The sequence below is a fragment of the Panthera uncia genome, chromosome D1 (genome assembly GCF_023721935.1).
Source record: "Panthera uncia isolate 11264 chromosome D1, Puncia_PCG_1.0, whole genome shotgun sequence".
Lineage (NCBI taxonomy): Eukaryota > Metazoa > Chordata > Mammalia > Carnivora > Felidae > Panthera > Panthera uncia.
In genome coordinates, this window is record NC_064808.1 from 47474843 (window position 1) to 47494105 (window position 19263).

The window sequence follows — 19263 nt, forward strand, 5'->3', positions numbered from 1 at the left end:
CCCTGGGTAGCTCAGTTGGTTAAGTATCCAACTGTTGATTTTAGCTCAGGTCATAATCTCATGATTCATGAGATTGAGGCTCACATTGGGCTCTGCACTGACAATGTGTTGCCTGCTTGGGATTCTTTCTTTCTTCTCTCTCTGACCTTCCCTACTCACACACTCTGACTCTCAAACAAACATTTAAAAAAAGGATTATACTTTTGCTATTATATGTAAGAAATTTTTGCCTATCCAAGGTCACAGATCTTTTTTTTTTTTTTAGTGTTTATTTTGAGAGAGAGAGATTGTGCATGTTTGCATGCGCATATGGGAGAGTCAAAGAGGGAGGGAGAGAGAATCCCAAGCAGGCTTCATGACCTCAGTGCAGAGCCCAGGGCAGGGCTCCATCTCACAAACTGTGAGATCATGATCTGAGTGGAAACCAAGAGTCGGATGCTTAACTGACTGAGCTACCCAGGTGCCCCACAGATTTTTTTTCCCCTCTGTATTTCTTTCTAGAAGTTTTCTATTTTCAGGCTTTATATTTAGGTCTATGATCCATTTCTTGTTTTGTTTTGTTTTAAGTTTATTTATTTTGAGAGAGAGAGCATGAGCAGGGGTTGGGCAGAGACCGAGGTAGAGAGATGATCTCAAGCAGGCTCCAAGCTCTCAACATGGAGCCCAGCGTGGGGCTTGATCACACGAACTGGGAGTTCATGACCCAAGCCAAAATTAAGAGTTGAACACTTAACCAACTGGTCCACCCAAGCCACCCCTATAATCTACTTCAAGTTAATTTTTTTAGATAGTGTAAGCTAAGGATCCAAATTCATTCTTTCCATTTTTCTTCCTTCCTTCCTTCCTTCCTTCCTTCCTTCCTTCCTTCCTTCCTTCTTTCCTTCCTTTCTTTCTTTCTTTCTCTCTCTCTCTCTCTCTCTCTCTCTCTCTCTCTCTCTTTCTTTCTTTCTTTCTTTGTTTCTATTGAAATTGCCTTGAATCTGTAGACCAGTTTAGGGAGAATTGATGTCTTAACATTACTGAGTCTTATGTTCCATGAACACAGCATACCTCTCCATTTATTTAGACCTTTAGTTTCTTTCAAGAGTCTTATATAGTTTTCGGTGTGCAAGTTTTGCATATCTTTTGTCAGATTTATCTTTTAAGTATGTCATTTTTTGAGATGTTATTTTAAATGGTATTGTAAAATTTTAATTTCTCGTTGTTCATTGCAAATATATAGAAATATAATAGAGTTTTGTATGTTGATGTGTGCCTTGCAACCATACCATACTTTTTTCTAATTGCTTTCTGTACATCTAGCTAATTTTATACATAGATAATATTGCCTGCAAATAATGATAGTTTTACTTTTTCCTTTCCAATCCAGATGCCTTTTATTTGTTTATCTTGTCTTATTGCACTGGCTAGAACCTTTACTATAGTGTGAGACAGATATGGTGATAATGGGCAGTGTTGTCTATTCTTGATTTGGAGGGAAAGTATTCGCCGTTGAGTATGATGTTAGCTGTAAGTTTTTCAAGGGATATCTTTTATTGGTTGGTGTTTGCTTCTGTTACTAGTTTGCTGAGAGTTTTTATCAGAAGTGGATGTTGTATGTTGTCAGATGCTTTTTGTGCACCTATTGAGGTAATTATATGGTTATTAGAATTGGTTTTTTAATTTGGTGAGTGATATGCATTGATTTTTGAATATGTAAATCAACTTACATTCCTGAGAGAAACTGTATTTGGTCATGACATATTATCCTTTTTGTATATTATTGGATTAGATTTACCAAAAACTTGTTTATAGAATTTTTGCATCTGTGTTCATGAGGGCTATTGGTACATGTCTCGGTCTGATTTTGTATCAGGATAATGCTGGCTTCCAAGAATAAGTTGGGAACTATTATTTTTCTTCTCTTCAGTTTCTTGGATTATTTCTTCTTTAGAGATTTGGTAGAATTCATCACTGAAGTCATCTGGACCCGGAGTTTTTTTGTGGGAAGTCTTTATAAAGCTATTTGTTTGTTTGTTTGTTTGTGTTTGTTTATTTATTTATTTATTTATGTATTTATGTATTTATGTATGTATGTATTTATTTATTTATTGTTTATTCATTCAGGGAGAGAGAGCACAAGCAGGGGAGGGGCAGATAGAGGGAGAAAGAGAATCCCAAGCAGGCTCCATACTGTCAGCACAGAGCCCAGTGTGGGGCTTGATCTCACAAAATGTGAGATCAGACCTGAGCTGAAATCAGGAGGTGGATGCTCAACTGATTGAGCCACCGAGTTGCCACAAGATTTTTAAGAAATGTTTATTTATTTATTTTGAGAGAGAGAGATAGAGAAGGAGGGGCAGAGAGAGAGGAAGAGAGAGAATCCCGAGCAGCAGCAAATTCAATTTTTAAAACATATATAGGGCTATTCAGATTATCTATTTCTTCTTGAGTGAGCTTTTGTGGTTTGTGTTTTTCTAGGAATTTCTCCATTTAACCTATTGTTAAATTTGTTGACATTAAATTATTTGTAATATTCTGTTGTTAATATCTATAGAATCTGTAACAATGTTACCTCTCTCATTCCTGACACTGTTAATTTGTGTCTTTTTCTTTTTATGCTAATTAGTCCAACATTTTACATTAGTTTTACTGATCTAAAAGAACCATTGTTTGGATTTATTAATTTTCTCTCTCTTCTCTTTCATTGACTTTACTCTGGCCTTTATTGTTTCCTTTCTTGTATTTACTCTGGATTTAATGTCCATGTCCTTTTCTGGTTTCTTAAGGTAGAAGCTGAGGTCAGTAGTTTTGAGAACTTTCTTTTCTAAAATAGACATTTATTGCTGTAAATCTCCTCTCAAGTAATATTTTAATTACGTATTCTGATATTTTGTGTTTTCGTATTTCTTCAGTTTCAAACTTTCTCTTTTGGTTTCTTTTTTAACCCATGAGTTATATAGAAGCATGCTATTTAGTTTCAAGATGCTATTTTTGATTATTGTGGTTAGAGGACATAATTGTATGATTCAAATTATCTTAAATGTATTGAAACTTATGGTTCAGAATATGGTATATTTTAGAAAATCTTTGACTCATTTTTTGTTGTTCTCATTCAGAGAAAGCAATTGAACTGCGTCTGGCAAAAATTGACCATACTGCGATTCACCCCCACTTACTTGATATGAAGATTGGACAAGGGAAATATGAGCCAGGCTTTTTCCCTAAATTGCAGTCTGATGTGCTTTCCACTGGGCCAGCCAGCAACAAGTGAGTCAACCCCAGGGATTCTCTGATCCAGCTCCCTAACCACAGTGATGAGGGTTCTCCCATATCAGGGCCTGAGCTTGTGGAAGATCCCTGGAATTTTGTAAAGCAAATATGAAGATGACACAGACCATCCAGGTTGTTCATTTGTTTGAACAAGAATACAGGTGACAAAGTATAATTCATTCCTGTCTCTACTCTGCAAATTGGGATAGCTCCACATGCCCAGAAGCTACAAAAAGCCAGACTACAGATAGCTTGCAGTCATCTCTCAACTAAATCCCATACCACACCTAGCTAGCTAGCATTGTGTCTTTAATAAGTGGTGGTTGAAATAATTGGAGTCTGAACCAAAAGTAGATACCTTAGTGGGGTTGCTCTTTTTTAGTTACTTTTGGAGATGAGTGTGTCAAAGCCCAGACAGAGAAGGAGTATAGTTTTGGGTCTGCATGTGAAGTTTTTGCATGTGTTTTAAGAGAGATATGTCTATGTTCCCCTGGGGAGTTTTCTCTTTCTTGCCCAGTCACTGAGCTCTCAGCTACTTTTCCTCAAGGTCTCTGAGCTATCTCTGTTGACTGTTAGGTATTTTTCCTATGCCCAGCGTTATTCCCTAGACATTCATGTTCTCTCTTATCAGTAACCTGACCTTACTTTCTTAGTGCAATGTTCATAATTGCCTGCTTGGATTCTGTCAGGTGGACAAAAAGGAATGCCCCTGCTCAGTGGAGGCGGAAAGATAGGCAGAAGCAGCACACAGAACACCTGCGTTTAGATAATGACCAGAGAGAGGTAAGACATCTTAAGGGTGACAAACAGTGGCTCTTGACTATTCTACACTCTACTTCTCTTTCCCATTTTCATGACCTCTGATCTGATTCAAATGTCTTAGTAGTGATCTCTCCCATAAAGATGGGTTAATACTAGGGTTAGTTCCCGATACCTGATACTGGGCCTTGGTTATGACAAATCTAGGATATATGATGTTTTGCCAGTGACCGCTAGTAGGTCCTCTCTCTGAGCCAGGCCCTGTTTGCAGCCCTATCAGGAGTAATGTCCAGGCTTTCACTGTCCTTTCAGTACTCAGTCATGCATATGCTCCCTGGGGAGTGTGACAGGAAAACTCAGAAGATAAGAGTCTGAGATTTGGAAGAAATTCTTTTAAAATTTGTGAGACTTTGTGTGTGTGTGTGTGTGTGTAATATGGTAGAAAAAAGTTAATTCTATTAAAGTGAGAAGGAAGAAAAGCTGAACTTGAGTTAATGCTGTGAATTTCTGAAATGGGTATGGGGGACTTTTCTTCTATTTTTTGTGTATTAATTTAAAACAGATAATCTTTTCTTTAAAATTTTTTTAAATGTTTATTCATTTTTTGAGAGAGAGAGCGAGCGTGTGAGGGGGGCAGAGAGAGAGAGGCACAGAATCTGAAGCAGGCTACAGGCTCTGAGTTGTCAGCATAGAGCACGACAGGGGGCTCAAACTCACGGACCAAGATCGACCTGAGCCAGAGTTGGTCGCTTAACCGACTGAGCCATCCAGGCACCCCTAAAACCAATAATCTTGACTTTTTTTCTTAGAGAAGCAAAAGAGAGGAATGTTATCATTAGGTGCCTGGGGATTCAGGATTCCTGAATTGACTTGAGTTTACCAGCTGAGTTTCTCAGCTCTACTATAACTCGTTCCCAGTGAAGTTTCTACTTCTAAACCTCAGGATGGAGACCCTGCCTTAGTTGCAGAGAAGTTGTAAAAATGGGGCTTCACCTTCAGAAACCTATTTCAGGAACTTCTCTTTGAGAAAAGAACCTGCAATTTGCATTTTATACGTTTAAAACCTATTAAAGCATATTGTTTTCATATTAGTCTGACACCTCAGTGAATTGGAAAATAAATACTATTTTGTCTTTGCTGTTTTTTAAAGGAATAAATTAGAATTGCAAGGTATGGCGATGAATTTTTAAAAAATGTTTATTTATTTTTGAGAGAAAGGGGGTTGGGGGAGGGCAGAGAGTGGGAGACAGAATCCCAAGCAGGCTCTGTGCTCAGTGCAGAGCCCTATGTGGGGCTTGAACTCACGAACTGTGAGATTATGTTTTGAACCGAAATCAAGTGTTGGATGCTTAACTGACTAAGTCACCCAGGCAACCCTGGCTATGAATTTTTAACTGCTGATTTATAGGATATGATTGTGCTTAGCATTTTTTTTTTTTAAATGTTTATTGGTTTCTTTTGGGTGGGGGGAGGGGCAGAAAAAGATGGGGAGGGAGAGAGAGAAACCCAGGCAGGCTCTGCACTGGCAGTGCAGAGCCCAGCACAGGGCTGGATCTCACAAACTGTGAAATCATGACCTGAGCCAAAATCAAGAGTCAGGGGCTCAACCGACTGAGCCACGCAGGCATCCTTGTGCTTAAAGTTTTTGTTTGTATGAGGGTGGAAATGAAGTGTTGAGTATTGGTGTTATTTTAGAAGTGTCCCCTGGGTCTTCCATCTCACCTCCATATTCTTTCAACAGTGTTTATTGAGCATGTTTACTTGGTCCAATCGTTGTAATAAGCACTTTGAAATATAAAGATGAGAAGGAGATAGGCTTGTCCTCAGGGATACCAGTTTATTAGGGAACAAAGTCAGATACACAAATAACTTTAGTAGAATAGTCTTTTGGAAGGATCCTATGAGAGGCAAGTCAGTGTTTGATCACTGATTAGAGAAAGCAGAGGTCAGTTCTACCTGGGGTATTATTCAAACAAGACTGATGGAGCCATCATCTCTTTAAGTCTGGGAGGATGATAGGGTTTTGAGAGACAAAGAGCAGTCAAGTGGAAGAAATAAATGCAGGATCAAACACTTGGTATTTGTCTTGTAATGGAGGCTGTAGGCTGAATATTTTGGAGTAAGGAGGTACAGGAGGTAGGTAACAAACTAGGAGGCAGGTAGTCCAGGTGAGAGAATTGAAGCCTAACCTTGGGGGTTGGTAGTAGGAGCAGATTGAGGGACCAGAAGGTAGAATGGACACAATTGTACTACTGGAATAAAGTCTGGGGTAAAAATATTGGTTGTGAACTTGAGATACTGAGAGGATGTCAGTAGTGGGGCCTCTGGGTGGCTCAGTTGGTTAAGCATTGGACTCTTGATTTCGGCTCAGGTCATGATCTCATCATTTGTGAGTTTGAGCCCCGTGTTGGTCTCTGCACTGGCAGCGCAGAGCCTGCTTGGGATTTTCTCTCTCTCCCTCTGTCTCTCTGCCCGTCCCCTGTTCTCTCTCTCTCAAAATAAATAAATAAACTTAAAAAAATAGTATATGGAAAATCACCAGCACATTGTAGGAAAGTGGAAAATGCAGTTATTATTTTAAATGTGCAGTCTTCTATTAAATGTGCAGTCTTCTTTTCTAGGCTCTAATTTAGCAAGGCTATACTTTATGATAGTAAGGGTAGATACCTTTGAAATGGGCAGAGGAGTTAAATTCCTCTCAGCTTGTTGGAGAAAATGATTTTCTCAGTAGTACTCTGAAATTTGGGTGGGTTTGTACATTGAACTATACATGTTGCAGCCATGTGTTAGCTCTGTGTTAACCATGTGTTTTTTTTTTTTTTTTTACCTCTTCTATCATTAAAGCAAAGGTAATTACAGTACTCATGGAATGCCTTACATCAAAGAAAACAGAACTCATGTTGTCTGTTTTTCTCTTTGCTGCAAGAGTTGTGTTTTAAACTTGCCACTCCCAACTTTGAGCATAGGAAAGAGACAATAAGAAAGTGCAGGTGATAATAGTGCCCTCTTCAGGCTCTCATTAGTACTGGTCACCCATGGTTTGTGTGCGTAGACACAAAGAGCTTTTGATTTTTCCGTTTGCTGTAGAAGTACATCCAGGAAGCCAGAAATATGGGCAGCACCATCCGCCAGCCCAAATTGTCCAACCTCTCCCCGTCAGTGATTGCTCAAACCAACTGGAAGTTTGTAGAGGGCCTGCTGAAGGAATGCCGCAACAAGGTGAGCCATGGTTTTGTGTGTGTGTGTGTGTGTGTGTGTGTGTGTGTGTGTGTTGTTTCCCTTGGGAGCCACGGGGAGACACATCTTGGCCCTGATCACTCTTTCTTGGCTTTAAAAATATTGTTAATATAATGGGATACTACTGATGTTGAGATTCTGTTAACTTAGAATTAGGTGTATTTGCTTTAAATAAATATACCATTAATAGAGAGCAAGCACACTTTGATTGATATTAACATATATTTTTTAAAACTGAAAGATAGATATAGTTTTCAATTTTAGACATCTTATACTATTTATATAAAATCCTTATAGTTGAATTGTCTTCAACAGATTAGTCTTACACACACGAAAATGTTTTTGCCTCTCTGTTTTAATTTGATAGAAGTGGTCTCATTATTTAGATACAAGAATTTACTGAGTGCCTACTGTGTGCCAGGCCAAAGTGTGTTGTTGGCATATTTTTCTCAATTCTACAGACAGTAATTTTTTAAAGCTTTTTTTGAGGTATACTTGATACACAAAAAAATTACACACATATTTTAATGTATACATTTTGACAAGTTTGGACATACGTATACACCCATGATAATATCAACCATAGTCAAGATGCTAAACGTATCTATCATTTCCAAAAATTTCCTTGTGTTATTTTTTTGGTTTTTGTTTGTTTCTGTGGGTAAGTATACTTAACATGAGATCTGTCTCTTAACATATTGTGAAGTGCCCAATAATCTATTGTTAATAATAGGTACTGTGTTAAAAAAATAGACACATAGGTAAATGGAACAGAATAGAGAGCCCAGAAATAAACCCATGACTATATGGTCAACTAATCTTTGACAAAGGAGGCATGAATATGCAATGGGAAAAAGTCTCTTCAACAAATGCTACTGGGAAAATTGGACAGCTATATGCAAAAGAATGAAACTAGACTACTTTCTTACACTATACACAAAAATGAACTCAAAATGGATTAAGTATCAAAATGTGAAACCTGAAACCATAAAACTGAAAGAGAGCACAGGCAGAAATTTCTCTGGCATTGGCCATAGCAACATCTTTCTAGATATATTTCTTGAAGCAAGGGAAACAAAAGCAAAAATACTATTGGGACTACATCAAAATAAAAATCTTCTGTACAATAAAGGAAACAGTTAACAAAACTGAAAGGTAACAACATACTGAATGGGAGAAGATAATTTGCAAATGACGTCTGATACAGGGCTAGAATATGTAAAGAACATATACAACTCAACACCAATAAAACAAATAATTCAATTAAAAATGGGCAGAAGGCATAAACAGACATTTTTCCAAAGAAAACATACAGATGGCCAACAGACATATGAAAAGATGCTCAACATCACTCATCATCAGGGAAATACAAATCAAAACCACAATGAGATATCACCTCATACCTGTCAGAATGGCTAAAATAAAAAACTCAAGAAACACCCAAGTGTTGGCAAGGATGTGGAAAAAAAGGAACCCTCATGCCCTCTTGGTGGGAATGCAAACTGGTGCAGCCACTGTGGAAAACAGTATGGAAGTTCCTCAAAAAATTAAAAATAGAATTACCCTATAATCCAGCAATTGTACTACTGGGTATTTACTCAAAACATACTCATTCGAAAAGATTTATGTACCTCTATGTTCATAGCTGCATTATTTACAATAGCCAAATTATGGAAGCAGCCCAAAGGTTCATTAATAGATGAATGGATAAGGAAATGGTGTGTGTGTATACACACACACACACACACACACACACACACACACTAGAATATTACTCAGCCATAAAAAAGAATGAAATCTTGCCATTTGCAATAACATGAATGGATCTAGAGGGTATAATGCTAAGTGAAAGAAGTCAGAGAAAGACAAATACCATATGATTTCACTCATATGTTGAACTTAAGAAAGAAACGAACAAAGAAAAAAGACAAACCAAAAAACAGACTCATAACTATGGAGAACAAACTGGTGGTTACCAGAGGGAAGGTGGGTGGGGGGAACGGGTGAAACAGGTGAAGTGAATTAAGAGTATACTTACCATGATGAGCAAGCACTGAGTAATGTGTAGAATTGTTGAATCACTATACTGCACACCTGAAATTAATATAATACTGTTAACTATACTGGAATCAAAAAAAATAATAGATGCTATGTTGTGCAGCAGACCTCTAAAATTTACTCATCTCACATACTGAAATTTTATACCTACAGAAATTTTATACCTACAGTCAAATAGTGAGTTTGACTATTTTAGATACCTCATATAAGTAGAATCATGTAGTATTTGTCTTTTTGTGACTGGCCTGTTTCAGTTAGCATAATGTCCTCCTGGTTCATCCAGGTTGCTGCAAATGGCAGGATTTCATTCTTGAGCACTTGAATTGTTTCCATATCTTGGCTATTGTGAATAATGTGGCAATGATCATAAGGTACAGATACCTCTTTGAGATTCTGATTTCAGTTCTTTGGGATATATACTCAGAAGAAGGATTGTTGGATTAAAATATAATCATTCTTAGTTTTTAATGTTTTAGTTATGAATGTAGTTTCTAATAAAAATAGCCTTTCAACCAAGTCGGTGTACCATACTTTTTAGGACAATTCAACTAGCTTGGTCTCTACTACATCTTGTTTATTCATCAGTAGAAAAAAGATTTTCCTGCATCTTCAGTTTGTTAATGGTAGTCATTTATAGAATGAAATCAAATATACTTTCTTTTACAGAAGACGTTATTACAGTCACAAATTAGATGGATATATCAGTACTGATATTTTGAATTCAGGTATTTAAAAAAACAGCTTCTATCAGCTCACTCTGAGCCATTGGTATCCATTATTTTCCATACAATGTTGTCTTCTCTGCTATTAAGAGCATAGGTGATGCCGCCTTTCTTGAAAGAAGCCTTTTCTCTTGTCTCTGAGTTTTGTTTTCCAAGTTGAGGACATTTATTCTCAAGTTTTGAGGTGCCTGCCTAGCCAGTGACACCTTTCTTATGTCCACTGTCTGGTCCACAATGACTATGAAATACATCCCAATTTCAGAGATGTTAACATGCAGAGAAAAATGTACATAATTCGTCTAGCAGTGCCAAATGTTGGTTAGCATGTGGAGCAACAGTTCTCATACTGTTGGATGTATAAATTAGTGTGACCACTTTGGAAAACGGTGTAACATTATCTAGTATTCTTCTCCTAGATCTTTTCCCTAGAGAACAGTGTAACCCAGGAGGTATGTACAAGTAGTTTACAACATTCTTTGTAGTATCCCCAAACAGGAAACAATCCAAATGCTAATCAGTAAGAGAATTAATAAATAAATTGTGAGTATATTCATATGTTGGAATGCTATACAGTGATGGAAATGGACAACAGCTATACCCATCAATGCGTGTGAATTTTACAAACAAAGTTTAATGAAAAAGCAGATCACAAAAGAAAACATATAGACAAAACTAAACTACATTGTTTAGCAATGCAAATATAGGTGATAAGCATTTCTTTGCTTTTCTGTATAGTTCTGTTGTGTAGGTCAGGATGGTAGGCACTTCCAGAGTGGGAAGGTGATGAGAGAGGACACATGGAACACTTCAAAGATATGGATGGGCAGTGTTTCATTTCTTAATTTGGGTGATGGTTGTAATAGTGTGTGTGATATATAACACACATACACATGCATGCATATACACACACACATAATACAGGTATTTGAGATATATTTTACAGAAAAAGTATTAAAAATAACAACACTGGAAAGAAATATGCCAAAGTATTAAGGATTGTTGCTTCTGAAAGGCAGAATTAGGGGTGATTTTCTTCCTGTTCTTTAGATTTTTGTATGTCACAAATTTATAACATAACTAAATAAGTGTTAGTTAAGGACTTGAACTCAGTATTCATGCGGAGTTAGATTCAGAGGCCAGATCTTCTCTTTCTTTGCTGTGTGATTTTGGCAAGTTCCTTAAGTTCTCTGACCTCAGTTTCCTTATTAGTAAATTGGGAACAATAATAATACTTACTCATAGAGTTGTAGTGCTTAATACAGTGCCTGGTACACAGTAATAAAGGTTACAATGATCATTACACAGTGTGTGTTTTTTGTTTTTTTTATAATAAGCATTTGGAAATTTTACTTAAAAGTAAATCATTTGTCCTTAATTTTTGATCCCTTTGACAGGTACTTCAGATGTATTTCTAGCATTAAATACTTGAAGGTTTGTTTGGTAAGATCAGTTAAACAATGAGAATCAGAGAATCTCAGAAGTGAGCATGACCAATTTTATTTAACTTTTTTCAGTTCATAAATGAAAAAACTGAATCCAGAGTGAGGACATCACAGAAAGAAGAAGTAGGCCCAGGATCATACAGTGATTGCTGTTTTCTTATCTTTGAAACTAAACTTTAAAAATATATATATTTATTTATTTACTGTGAGAGGAAGAGAGAATCCCAAGCAGGATCTGTGCTGTCAGTGCAGAGCCCAACCTGGTGCTCGATCTCCTGAACTGTGAGATCATGACCTGAGTCAAAATCAGGAGTTGGATGCTTAACCAACTGAGCTACCCAGGTGCCCCATAACTAAACTTTTAAAGAATGTACCATAACCTGACGTACATGGTGGAGAATAAATATACTGTGTCTCTTGGTCTTGTTCATCTTGTCCTTCCCAGCCCAGCAGATGTGCTGTGCAGGTGGCCACAACCCTCTCTAGTTGCATATGATCCTGCTCACTGGGTTATCTAATCCTGCTGACTGATTCCTTGTAGACCAAGAGGATGCTGGTGGAGAAAATGGGCCGAGAGGCTGTGGAGCTAGGGCACGGGGAGGTGAACATCACAGGGGTGGAGGAGAACACCTTGATTGCCAGCCTTTGTGACCTCCTAGAGAGGATCTGGAGTCATGGGCTACAAGTAAAGCAGGTAAGGAATGTGTAGACTCTCCCTGCTGAGCAAACTGTCTTTCTGTTTTCACTTACTAGCTTTCCCATACTTCTCCAGCTGGCTGGCTTTGAAGAATGGTGCATGGCATGGTGGAGTGAGACTTGAAATAGCTAAACAAACTAATAAGTAAATAAATATGATCCAAGCTATTTTTTTTTTTTTTTTAATTTGCTTCATAAACCTGTGTGTTTGTGAAGACATTTTTAGAGTGGCATCTTCCTTTTTGTGAATAGAGCTGAAGGCCAAATTGATAGATCCTTTTTGGCATCTGTCCCTAGTCTGGAAATGGAACACAAAAGAGAGAACTTGGAACTCCTAAGTACCAGATGTCCTCTAAAGGTCCTTCACTGTACATTCCCAGTGGAAAAAGGTCTGTCATTAACATTTCTTTTATATGCAGATAGCTTAACTATCTAAAGATTTGAGAAAGGACTGAATGACAGTAAGTTTGATTTTTACTGCTGAATACCAGAGAATTTCCTTATTTCAGAATACTCTACAATGAATATTTGGTTAAGATGGACAACTTTTATTTTTATACATTTTTAAATTTGAAAAGAACTTGAAATCTTTTCAAAAGCAGTTTTAATATGGATAAATTAGAAAATATATGTAAGTATGTTGCACTATTTTTTTGAGAGCCAACGGTGTCCGGCACTGTTGTAGGCACTTGAGATACCTAAGTGAACAAAACAGACCAAGATCTCTGCCCTTCTGGAGTTGTCATTGTTATGGGTATAGAGACAGTTTACTACATCTGTTCTTCAAGACATTTTTCTATGCACATATACCCATATACAGTGTATATTTAAAAATCCAACTACAGTGAGATACCTTTTCACATCCGCTAGGATAACTAAAAAAAAGACAGACAAAACAAGTTTAGTAAGGATGTGGACAAATTAGAACCTTCACACATTGCTGGTGGGAATGTAGAATGGTGCAGCCACTTTGGAACATAGTCTGGCAGTTCCTCAAAATGTTAAACATGGTGTTATCATATGACACAGCAAGTTCACTTCTAGCTGTGTACTCAAGAGAAATGGAAATATGACGTCCATATAAAAACATGTACTCAAATGTTCATAGCAGCCTTATTCCTAATAGACCAGAAGTAGAACAATTCAAATGTCCATCAGTTGATGAATAGATACACTAAATGTGGTATGTCTGTACAATGGAATTTAATTCAGTAGTAAAAGGAATGAAGGATGATAGATGGTTCAACATACTAAGTGAAAGAAGCCAGTCACAAAAGACCACATATTGTATGATCCTGTTTATATAAAATGTCCAGAATAGACAAATTCGTAGTCAGAAAGTAGATTAGGAGATGCCAGAGGCAGGAGGGAAGGAGGAATAGGGAGTGACTGATAATTCTTTTTGGGTGATGACAGTGTTCTAAAATTAGGTAGTGGTGATGGTTGCACAACTCTGTGAATGTACTAAAAGCTGGATTTTTTTTTTTTTACAGAAAATTGTATAACTTTATACGTGTGAATTTTACGGTAACGTGAATTATATCTCAGTAAAACTGTTTTTACAAAAATCTAGATGGGATCCTACTGTACATAATGTTTTGTAACTTGCTTTTTCTTTTTTTAACCTCAGAATATTTTTTCTGTGTCCTTATCTAATTTTTAGGTGATACTGTAATGTTTAAGAGTTCAAACTAGGAATCAGATAGACATGGGTTTGATTCCCAGTTAATAACTTTATAAGACTGATCAAGATATGTAGCTTTTCCAGGCTTCTGTTTCTTCCTATATATGATGGAATTTTTAAAGTACCCACCTCCATAGGATTCTTGTGAGGATTTAAGATAGTTCATGTCAAGCACTGAACTCAGCCTGGAATGTGGGAGATGCTTTGTAAATGTTTATGGTCATTACTCTTCTCAGATCTCAGTTTTAGTTACTGTATCCACTGTATACATTTTCCATATTTGAATCAATCCTTTATTACTGGTCATTTAGATTATTTCTGATTTTTTAATATTATAAACAATAATGTGATTATAAAATTTTTTAAATGCTAAAAATTGTGCATCACCAAATTCCTAAAATTTTGAGATTCCTGTAGTATAACAGCAACACCATGGGCTTTGGAGTCAGGAGGCCTGGGATTTTTGAATCTTAGCTCCACTGGCTGACTTCCAGTAACTTGTGATTTTTGAGTTTCATTTTTTTTATCAATACTACAGAGTTAATCAAGTCTACCTTTGAGGGTTATGATAATTAGATATAATACAAATAACCTGGCATGTGGTAGGTAGATAACATATGAAAGCTATTATGCTAAGTTCTACATGAAGAATTTGTTTCTTTACTTTTCTTTATAACAAATGAATAGAATATAAATAATCATTTTATCAATTTCCTTGAAGTTGAGCGAGCCTGGCACTATAGTTGAGCTCTTCAGCTTTTTGGTAAAACATATGCCACCAAAACTTTTTAATATTTGCCATAAAAATTTCTAGAGCATTAGTGAGACTTCTCCTGCAGTTTAAGAACTAATACCATACCATGTTCTAAACCTGTCCTCTGAGGCTTTGTAGCCATATTCTGCAAAAATTCCCATAGTATAAGGAATATCTTTTGGAGCCAATTTGATTCCCTTCTCAGTTTGGATGGATAGGGGCTACTTGTTTAGTGAGAAACTAGTTCAAAATAATGGGGACTTTTCAGTTGAGGTCCCATTTTGTTCTGAAGTCTGCATTTGGAGTGCTAGAAATAAAGCACTAACAGTGTCACCAGAGGGAAGCAAGGGTATGTGCTTTTTTGGCAGGTCATTTATACCCTCAAAGACACATGGATGTTCAGCTGAGGATTGACCAAGACTATCTATGTTGGGTTTCTACAGCATGTCCTCCTTAGGCCTCTACTTTGCTAGCTTGTGTGTAGAGCGCTTCTCTCCTGTTGAGACATTCTTTGGTTATGTCCTAATCCAAAAGCTATAACCTGGTTACCTGGTCTCCATCATGCAGATTATGCATGGTCTTGCAGTGACCAAATTTACTCTCAGAAGGTGATTTTACTGCCCCCTTCTGAGGGCACCTTACTGATCAATTACCTATTTTATCTACTTAGAAAGTAGAGGGAATCCAAACAGCAGGTTTTGCTGCTAGCTTTCTAAATTTTGTTATTAGCCATACGACTGTCTACATGCAGGGCTGCCTTCAGCAAGTCCTCTTAAGCTCTGTTATCTTCACAGCTCTCTTTGGCTTTCAGTGACATTTTTCAAGGAGATGTGTATCCTTCTCTAGTATATTCTTCTGACAATAAGAGGTGAGGTTTGGTTTTTCATACTGGTTTTGTAACTGCTGCCCTTGGGATAAGTGAGAAGGGGTTGTTTCGTACCTTCCATATATATGACATCCCTGGAGAATCTGGTACTACTTAGATCTTGCTATCTCTATATAACTACCCCAAATGGGTGGTTAGGCTAAATTGAACCTTGCAGTCTCAATCAGCCTCTTCAAAAGAGGAAAAAGAATAATCCATGTCTCCTGAACTAGAAAGACCCGTCAGCCCAGCTGCTGCTCTCTCACTCCTGCCTTTGCTCTCCCTCCTCATGAGTAAAATCACTGTGAGCCAGGGCATCCTCCTGGCATGGCAGCCTGGTGTTGCTCTAGCCTTTGGCTCTTCAGTATCATTGCCTCTCTGGTGACCAGCTATATTTAGTGTGTGTCACATTCACACAATTCTGTTAAGGGAGGCTGCCTTCCTGGTCTTCCTAGATTCTGAGATACGAGTGACAAGTCAAAGTCCCTTTCAGGAGCCTACTTTAATGGTTTTGGTGGATAAGTGGATGGATTTCTAGAAGTTGAATTATTAAATCAAAGAGTGTGAGTATTTTAAGCTCTTGCATTGTCTTTCATATTTATTGTATTAATATACCAGTTAGTGTATAGGGGTTGTAAGTCTCACTGATGTTGTTAAACATTATTTTTTCCCCAAATATTTTTTTGATGAATAAAAAAATAGTCGTTTCTAGTTTTAACTTGTGTTTTTAAAAAAAATGCCATGATGATTATTGGGTTTTGTTTTAAGCTGTCTAAATCTTTTTTCTTTTCTTTTTTTTTTAAGCTGGTTAAATCTTGTAGGATATCCAAACATACAGCAAGTTTATGTCAACAAGTTGCTGATTTATAGATGAGGGTTTTTCTTCCATTCAAATGCTTGCTTTTTTCTCCTAAGATAGATCAAGTTGGTGGATGGAAACAAAATAAATACTCAGTATTCTCAAGGGACAAATCTTGAGACCTTAAAATCCTCGCATTCATTTGAGAGCATAAAACTTTCTTCAGAAAGTATAACTTCAAAAGTTAAATCTCTTTTAGACAGTCTGTATAGCATCATTATTGATAGCAGTGGTTCTGATATTAGATAGATTGAAGCTTGAATCCCAACACTCTACTTACTAGCTCTGTGATCTTTGATCCCCAATTTGACCTTTTCTAAAGAAAATGAGGATAGAGCTACCTATCTTGTAGTATTGTTGAGAGCATTGAATAAAATATATTTTGAACATTTAATGTAGTACTTAGTTTATAGCAAGCCTCAAGACATGGTAACTTCTATTATTACTATTCTTTAAAATACAGAACTAAAGTCATTTATAAAATTATTATAATAAATTCTACTAAAACAAACATAATACTACATTTATATTATGTCAGCTATATAGAAACATTTACCATGAATCTGATGTAAGGTTTTTTTTTTAAGTCACATACAAGGGTCAATGTGTACTGCAGGAGGGCTAGAAAAAGACAAAACAGTTAGTGGATGGCCAGCTGGGCTCACTCACCACCTAGGTAAATTGCTCCCTCACATCAGGCTTGCAAATGCTAATCAAATCTGTGCCTTGGTAAAATGACAAATTGCTACATGTCTTAGTTTAAACTGCAACTCTTACATTTCCAAATGCTAAGGTTCTGTTACACTGACTGTAGTTAAGTACCTTCAGCCTTCTTCAACTTTACCTTCAAGAGTAAATCTTCATCTTAGTGACAGCTTCTCCTCAGCCTACACTAAAGACAATAATGCCTTTAAATATTTAAGGAAACTCAGGAGTTGTCATGGAATCTTATAGACTGGGTATTAGCTCCTATGTACAAAAGCCATCATGCTCTACCCAAGCTGGCCTTTAACCAACTCAGAAGTTGATAGGTTATTTGCTTTTTTCTTTCTTATAAACTGGCCCCATTCACAGATTCTGTGTGGCCATGTCCTCCTTCCTGTTTCAAGTGGTGGGCCACTTCTCTTTTCTCTCTTCCATTCTTCTTTATGTTTCCTCTGCATTTTAGTAGGGGGATGTATTTGTATATGTTGCACTAGGTGTACATCAAGATAAGACATAATACAGATATTTTTTACTAAAAGCCCATATCTATATGTTTTATCTATGACTCTGTTCACTGGATGCCTTAGCCTCTGAAATCTAAACTGACAGGAGTTTCGGGGCACCTGGGTGGCTCAGTCGGTTCAGCACCCAACTTCGTTCGGGTCATGGTCTCACAGTTCATGGGTTCGAGCCCCACGTTGGGCTCTGTGCTGAGAGCTCAGAGCCTGGAGCCTGCTTTGGATTCTATGTCTCCCTCTCTTTGCTCCTCGCCCGCTCATGCGTTCTCTCTCTTTCTCTCTCTCTCTCTCTCTCTCTCTCTTAAAAATAAATAGTAGAGAAAATTTTTTTTAACTGACAGGAGTTTCTTCTCCCTTGTGTTGGTTCCAGGGGAAATCAGCCTTGTGGTCCCACCTGTTACATTATCAGGAAAACCGGCAGAGAAAACTCACATCAGGAAGCCTCAGTACCTCAGGTAAGTTGGTCTCTGTAGCATTGGGGAGAGCCCCCTTCATCCATTTTCCCATCTCCCACTGGAGTGATCATCTGCGGTAGACTATTCCAGGTCAATGAAGCCTTTGTCTGAAATGTTTTCTTTTTTAAATATTAAGCTACTTGGCTCTCTGACCACAGAGTGTGCCAAAGCAGTGGGGTTTGCTTTCATGATGTGTTTCTATACTTTTTTTTTTTTTTTTTTTTTTTTTTGAGTAAAATCTACATCCAACATGATGCTTAAACTCGTGACCCTAAGATCGAGAGTCGCATGCTCTACTGACTGAGCCAGCCAGGCGTCCCTGTCTCTATACCCTTTTGATGAGTGAGATAGGTGACTTATATCAGCAAAAAGCCAGTGTTTATAAATTTTTTTTTTTTAACGTTTATTTATTTTTGAGACAGGGAGAGACAGAGCATGAACAGGGGAGGGTCAGAGAGAAGGAGACACAGAATCTGAAGCAGGCTTCAGGCTCTGAGCTGTCAGCACAGAGCCCGACGTGGGGCTAGAACTCACGGACTGCGAGATCATGACCTGAGCCAAAGTCGGCCGCTTAACCTACTGAGCCACCCAGGCGCCCAAGGCCAGTGTTTAAATGAATTTAGGTTTTCAGTGAATTTGTGTGTTCTGGTGTCCTGTGTTTGGAATAGGTTGTCTTCATAGTTTTTTGTTTTATTTCTCTGAAATGGGCATTGAGATGATCTATCAGTTAAGAGAGCCTGTTTGTCAATGTGTTCTACCTTGGAGTTCCTCAGAGTCAAGGCCTGATGTGAATGATCCCTTAACACTTCTTTTTCCATTTCTAATTTAATAAAAATATTAGAGTTGGCAGGGACCCCAGAGATTATTTAGTCCAGCCCCTTTATTTTACAAGAGGAGGAAACCGGGATCCAGGAGGAAATGAATTTATTCAGGATCACACAGGGTATTCATGGAAGAGGCCAGATTAGGAGCCAGGCCTCTTGTCTCCTGGTCTGGTGTTCATTCTGTAGTGCCCCTTCCAAGACAATACTCCTCCTTCCTTTACTTCTTGGCAACATCTCCCCTTTGCATCATCCTTCATTTTCTTCTCTCTGCCAGGAAGTTTGTTTACTTTTCTTGGGTATTCTTATCCTAATGGTAAAGATCAGTTCAAATGGAAGTAAAGAGATAGGCATGAATTCCGTGGTTTCTTTCCTCTTGAGCTAATTGACTTCAGCTAGCACTGAAAGTGGGGAGAATAGTTGGCTGGAAACCAGG

The 19263-nt window shown here is 37.6% G+C and overlaps 1 protein-coding gene across 2 annotated transcripts in view; it reads left to right on the plus strand.

Moving 5' to 3' along the window:
• The window catches only part of DENND5A (DENN domain containing 5A), a 120468-nt gene that overhangs the window by 86975 nt on the left and 14230 nt on the right, over positions 1–19263 (plus strand). For both annotated transcript variants that reach the window (XM_049650369.1, XM_049650372.1), the window contains 5 exons: positions 3099–3249; positions 3942–4035; positions 7099–7230; positions 12012–12164; positions 17922–18006. In XM_049650369.1, coding sequence (XP_049506326.1) covers positions 3099–3249; positions 3942–4035; positions 7099–7230; positions 12012–12164; positions 17922–18006 — 615 coding nt within the window. The remainder of the gene's footprint in view (positions 1–3098; positions 3250–3941; positions 4036–7098; positions 7231–12011; positions 12165–17921; positions 18007–19263) is intronic.